General features: G+C 52.9%; 1 gene segment (V, D, J or C); it reads left to right on the top strand.

Moving 5' to 3' along the window:
* LOC123348156 lies at positions 1–447 on the top strand (the record flags this gene model as incomplete). The annotated part of the segment is given in 2 exon segments: positions 1–46; positions 140–447. Coding segments are annotated over 2 exon segments (354 nt in total), but the record flags the coding sequence as incomplete, so codon positions are not given.
* Positions 448–6,000: the final 5,553 nt, after the last annotated feature.

Raw genomic sequence — 6,000 nt, 5'->3', positions numbered from 1 at the left:
ATGGGATCTTTGCTCCTGTTCATTTTCGCTGTAGCAGCTTTGGAAGGTATTTTCCTCCTCTGAATAACGAGCAGAATTAGAAGAATATTGTGTTACCGCTGTTTTTATACCGATATTAATGGCCTGTCTTTATTCCCAGGTGCCCGGTCCCAGGTGCAGCTGGTGGAGTCCGGAGGGGATGTGAAAAAGCCCGGAGACTCTCTCCGCCTCTCCTGCAAAGCCTCCGGGTTCACCTTCAGCGGCGCCTACATGAACTGGGTCCGACAGGCTCCTGGCAAGGGACTAGAATGGGTCGCTTATATAAGCGACGATGGGGATGCTATAAGCTACCCTGATGCAGTGAAAGGCCGGTTCACCATCTCCAGGGATAATCCCAAGAGTGAGCTGTATCTGCAAATGACCGGCCTGAAGCCCGAGGACACCGCCCGCTATTACTGTGCGAGACACAGTGACACGAAACCGATTTGTGATCATACAAAAACCCAGGCGGCGGAATCGCGCTTCTCCCGGCAGCCGCGCGGGGGCAGCAGTGACACACACACCGCTCCGGGCTGGGACAGGAGCCCCGGCACCCGGGTGAATGTAACACAAACCTCCCGGCAGTTTTAACCCTTCCGTTCCCGGACAACGTGTCTCCCCTTCCTGCCCAGAGCCCCGCTGGGTGCAGCGATCCCCCGCTTCATCTGTGAACCGCAATCCGAAGTGAGTCCTGTTCTCAGTCGCTCTCCCCTCGCAGATCTGGCACGTTGGCTCTCCCGGGCCCGTCTCGGTGTCAGGGCTTGGCTACACTTACAAGTTGCAGCGCTGGGAGTTACAGCGCTGGTCATGCAGCTGTGTAGGGCCAGCGCTGGAGTGTGGCCACACTGACAGCTACCAGCGCTGCAGTGTGGCCACACTTGCAGCACTTTCCAGCGCTGTATTGAGAGGTGCATTGTGGGCAGCTATCCCACAGAGCACCTCGTCCCGTTTTGGCGCCGTTTTGGCGCTGAGTATTGTGGGAAGGGGAAGGAAGTGTGTGGGTCATTCCGCTTCCTGTTCCAACGCCCCGTGGTGCATCGCTTCACATCCCAGCATTCTGTCTTTCTGGCAACGTTTGGCGCCATTGTGAGTGTATTTCTGCTCTGTGTGTGAATCGCGATTTCTGTGGGAAATGGAGCCCGAGCTGCTGAGGACTGTGCTGATGAGTGTCGCTAGCACAACACGTTTGGCAGTCGAGCTATTCCTTCAGCTCCAAAGTGACAGTGAGGAGTCTGACGATGATATCGATATCAATTCTCCTGCCGCGTGTGACACCAAAGTGCTTGTGGCATTCACAGAAATGCTCAGCACCGTTGAACGCCGCTTTTGGGCTCGGGAAACAAGCACTGAGTGGTGGGATCACATCGTCATGGAAGTCTGGGATGACGAGCAGTGGCTGCAGAACTTTCGTATGAGAAAAGCCACTTTCATGGGACTGTGTGCTGAGCTCGCCCCCACTCTGCGGCGCAAGGACACAAGATTGAGAGCTGCCCTGACGGTGGAAAAGCGGGTGGCTATTGCAATCTGGAAGCTGGCAACTCCAGACAGCTACCGGTCGGTCGGGAACCAGTTTGGTGTGGGAAAGTCGACCGTGGGAATCGTTTTGATGCAAGTTTGCAAGGCAATTAATCGCATCCTGCTAAGAAAGACCATGACTCTGGGGAGCGTGCAGGACATTGTGGATGGCTTTGCACAAATGGGTTTCCCTAACTGTGGAGGGGCGATAGATGGGACGCATATTCCTATTCTGGCCCCCCCCCCACCTGGCATCAGAGTACGTTAATCGTAAGGGGTATTTCTCTATGGTTCTCCAGGCGCTTGTGGATCACCGCGGGCGTTTCATTGACATTTACACAGGCTGGCCTGGAAAGGTGCATGATGCACGCATCTTTCGGAACAGTGGCCTGTTCAGGAAGATGCAGGCAGGGACTTTTTTCCCAGACAGGAAGATCACAGTAGGGGATGTCGAAATGCCCACTGTGATCCTTGGAGACCCCGCGTACCCGTTACTGCCTTGGCTCATGAAACCCTATACAGGGAAGCTTGACAGGAGCAAGGACCGGTTCAACTACAGGCTGAGCCGGTGCAGAATGACTGTGGAGTGTGCTTTTGGGCATTTAAAAGCCCGCTGGAGATGTCTGTATGGGAAGCTAGACTTGGGGGAAAGCAGCATCCCCGTGGTTATATGCGCTTGCTGTACCCTCCATAATATTTGTGAAGGGAAGGGTGAAACATTCAGTCAGGCATGGACCACCGAGGTTCAAGTCCTGGAGGCTGAATATGCACAGCCAGAGAGCAGGGCTAATAGAGAGGCCCAGCACAGGGCTACAAGGATTAGGGATGCCTTGAGGGAAGAATTTGAGGCTGAAAGCCAACAATAATGTTTGCTGCCTTGCATGGGAGTGAATTGCACTGTTTACACTGTTATTCTATTATCCCTAATAATAATATGATTTGCAGTGCCTCTTTCTTTACTGGGCTAAGGTATCTTTAACTATCTGCTATAATAAAGACTGTTTTCAAAGCCAAGAATTGTTTTATTGAAAAGAAAAAAACTTCCTTGACAGACAGACAGACAGACAGACAGACAGACAGACACACAACATTTCATGAAAACAAGAGGGCAGGGGTGTGGGTTGGTGAACTGTACAGTCACAAGTTTGCATATGTCCTGTCTGGAGTGCTGTTTAATGAATCCTGCACTTCAGGGTGCATATACTGCATGGTGATGGGGGTTGAGTGCAGAGGGTAAGGGTGGTGGTAGGTATCAGGGCTGGTTGGTGAACGTACAGGTGTTGGAGGCAGCTGGTGGTGGTAAGAACCTGAATGCTGGGGAAAGGCGGTTTGAGCTGACATTGGGGCACAAGGCAAAAAGCTTTGGGATGGGGGGGGGCTGTGGGGCAGCACGGGACTGCTCTGCCTGCATGGCTATGATAGCCTGGAGAGAGTCCGCTTGGCGCGACAGGATGTCTAGCAGCTGGTTTGTGCTTTTCCTCTTTGCCACAGCGTTTCTACGCCAATGTCTCTGGCGGATCATGCTTTCCTTCTCTCTCCACTCCTTCAATTCCTTTCTCTCTGTAGCAGAGTGATGAAGAACAGTTTTCAGCATGTCCTCTTTGCTCTTTCGGGGATTTTTTCTCAAATTTTGAAGCCTCTGTGCAGTGGAACATCTGCTCAGTCCAGTAGTCAAGGTCACTGTAGAAACCCAGAAATGACAACATTTAACAGGGGCAGCATTGTATCCACTATCTCCAGACATGAATTGTTACACTGAGGGAGTTCTCACTTTAGCATTCTTTTACCACACGCATAACACGACAGAAGCCACGAAATGGTGAGTGAGGGGTGCTTATAGAGGGAGAAGTGGGGCTTGATTGATAGAGGGGAGCTGGTTGCTTCAGGTAATCTGGAGTGATAGAGGGGTTGAGTGAAGATGCAGCTGCAGGGGTGATCTTCACTATCTCCCTATCTCTTCACTAAAGAGTCTCCCAACATTTTTCACAGGAGTTAATCCTGCAAGATGTCTCCCTGCTGCGAGTCACTAGGGAACAGCAGGAGGCTCTTTTACAGCAATGTGGATTCCGCCCGGGACCCTACGCGGCTTGCCTGTGTTCAGAAATGGCCCCCCCCCCCACTCGCAGCACAGTGGCGTGGACGCGTCAGCGTGACTGGGACAAGGAACACAGTGGCTCTGCCTATAAACCTGCGCAGGCATATTGCCCACGCTCTGGCTGAAACTTTTGCTGAGATAACTGAAGCAGATTACCGCAACGTGATAGACCACATCAACGGGCTATTCTAGTCTGGCATGCATGCAGCCATAACCCCCCTTCCTCTCCAGAAACATTTCCACCCAGAAAATAAAAGCCGCTTACCGTTAACCCGCTCCTCTGCTTGTCCTTCTGCAACTGCTGGCTGCTGCGATTGGGTACTTTCCTCCTGGCTTGAGAAGAGCTCCTGGCTGCATGCCCACTCTGGGGTGTCTTCCCCCATCCCAGTAGCTTCACTCGCGGTTTCCTCCCCCCCCCCGCCGCCTCCGCCTCCGCCTCCGCCTCCTCCTCCTGTCCCCCAGCCTGCTCAGAAGTGTCCATCGTTGTCCTGGGATTGGCAGTGGGGTCACCCCCAAGTATCTCGTCCATCTCCCTGTAAAAACGGCAGGTCGTGGGGGCAGCTCCGGATCGGCGATTCCTCTCGCGGGCTTTGTAATAGGCACTCCGCAGCTCTTTAACTTTCACCCTGCATTGTAGTGCGTCCCGATCATGGCCCCTATCCAGCATGGCCCTTGATATCTGCTCAAAGATATCGTAATTCCTACGGCCGGAGCGCAGCTGTGTCTGCACAGATTCCTCCCCCCAAACACTGATGAGGTCCATCAGCTCACCATTGCTCCATGCTGGGGCTCGTTTGCCACGTGGAGGCATGGTCACCTGGAAAGATTAACTGATTGCACTCCACACCTGGCTGCAGCAAACAGGAAGGAGATTTTTAAAATTCCCGGGGCATTTAAAGGGCGGGTCACCTGAGGCAAGAGCAGTAGAGTGCAAACTGATGAGCAGAGTGGCTGAACAGGAATTCTGGGATACCTCCTTATTCCCTGGAGGACAATTAAAGCGCTGGTGAGTGTCCACACCTGCTGAGCAGCGCTGGATCACCAGCGCTGCACTCCTTATACCCCTGCCGGGATGGGTTTTCAGCCAGCGCTGCAACCAGGGAGTTGCAGCACTGGTTGTGCCCTGCAAGTGTGGACGGGGTGTAATTGCAGCACTGGAAAGCCTCCACCAGCGCTGCAACTTGTAAGTGTAGCCAAGCCCTCAGACTCACAGGGCAGCGTCTGTCAGTGTAAACGGGACAAGCGCATTGCGGTTCGCATCAGACACAACGGATGGAGCGAATTTCTCATGGGGCCAAATCCTCCCCTCTTGTAAAGTCACCGCAGCTGCTTCCGCTAGACTCGAATTACTCCGGATTTACACCAGGGAGGCTCTGGCCCTTTCAGCAAACTGGGACGTTTAGCGGATTAACCCAGCGGAAAGTGATTAGTTCATTATAACCCGTGTGGGGCCCCTCACCGGGACGTCTCCGCCTTTCACACGTGGTTATCGCCTTTCTCCCCACAGCGCCGCCGGGAGGCCGGGAACTATCCCAGCCCCTGGGTCAGAGCGGGGAGACTGAGGCACGGAGAGCTGGAGGCTGGATATGGAAATGGGCCATTCAGAGTCCGGGCGGGGCTGTGGGCAGAGATCACCCAGCGCCTGAACAAACCCCACTACGCTGGGCCTGGGGATGTGGCACCGCCGGGACTTTCCCAAGCGGCTCGTGGATTGTTTTCACCCCACGGACACTGGGAAATCACCGCCCGGACACTCCGCGGGTGTCAGTGGGTGGAGCTGAATGATCCCCACTCTAGCGAGCAGGTAAATGTGGGCACTGCTGGGACTTTCAAAAGAGACTCACGTTTTGTTTTGTTTTGTTTTTCATCCATGTGACATTTGGAAATCACAGTCTTAGCGTGAACGGTGCAGCTAAGGATCCAGCCCACAATAAAGTTCCACAATTTCATGGAGTCACCATGGAAATAAAAGAGCCCCGCCCCTCAGCCCTGGATGACATCATCAGTGTTTCCCCAGTAATTGAAATTTGGGAGGGAGGGTTTGAATTTACAGGGGGGGTCAGAGCCAATGGGGGGGTGGGACCTTGAGGGTGAAGTTGGGCTGAATGACACCATAGTAAGTACTGAAAATGTTTCATGACCATTTTATTAGATTTAAGTCATATTTTCAAATCATCACATAAAGTAAAGTTGGCTACTCAAGCCTTCTATGAAGTGCTAAGTCTACATCCTTCTTGGTTTCTTGTTATAGTTTTGCACAACTCTGTTAATGAACTTCTTGACTGGAATGCATTCATCTATTGTGGCTTCTCGTGTGTCCGGTACTTCCATTCCTTCAACTGATATGCTCATTAGTTCATTCACATCATCAG

Source organism: Mauremys mutica, chromosome 13 (assembly GCF_020497125.1).
Source record: "Mauremys mutica isolate MM-2020 ecotype Southern chromosome 13, ASM2049712v1, whole genome shotgun sequence".
NCBI lineage: Eukaryota > Metazoa > Chordata > Testudines > Geoemydidae > Mauremys > Mauremys mutica.
Note: the sequence above shows the minus strand (reverse complement) of the source record. Positions and strands in the feature narration are given on the sequence as shown.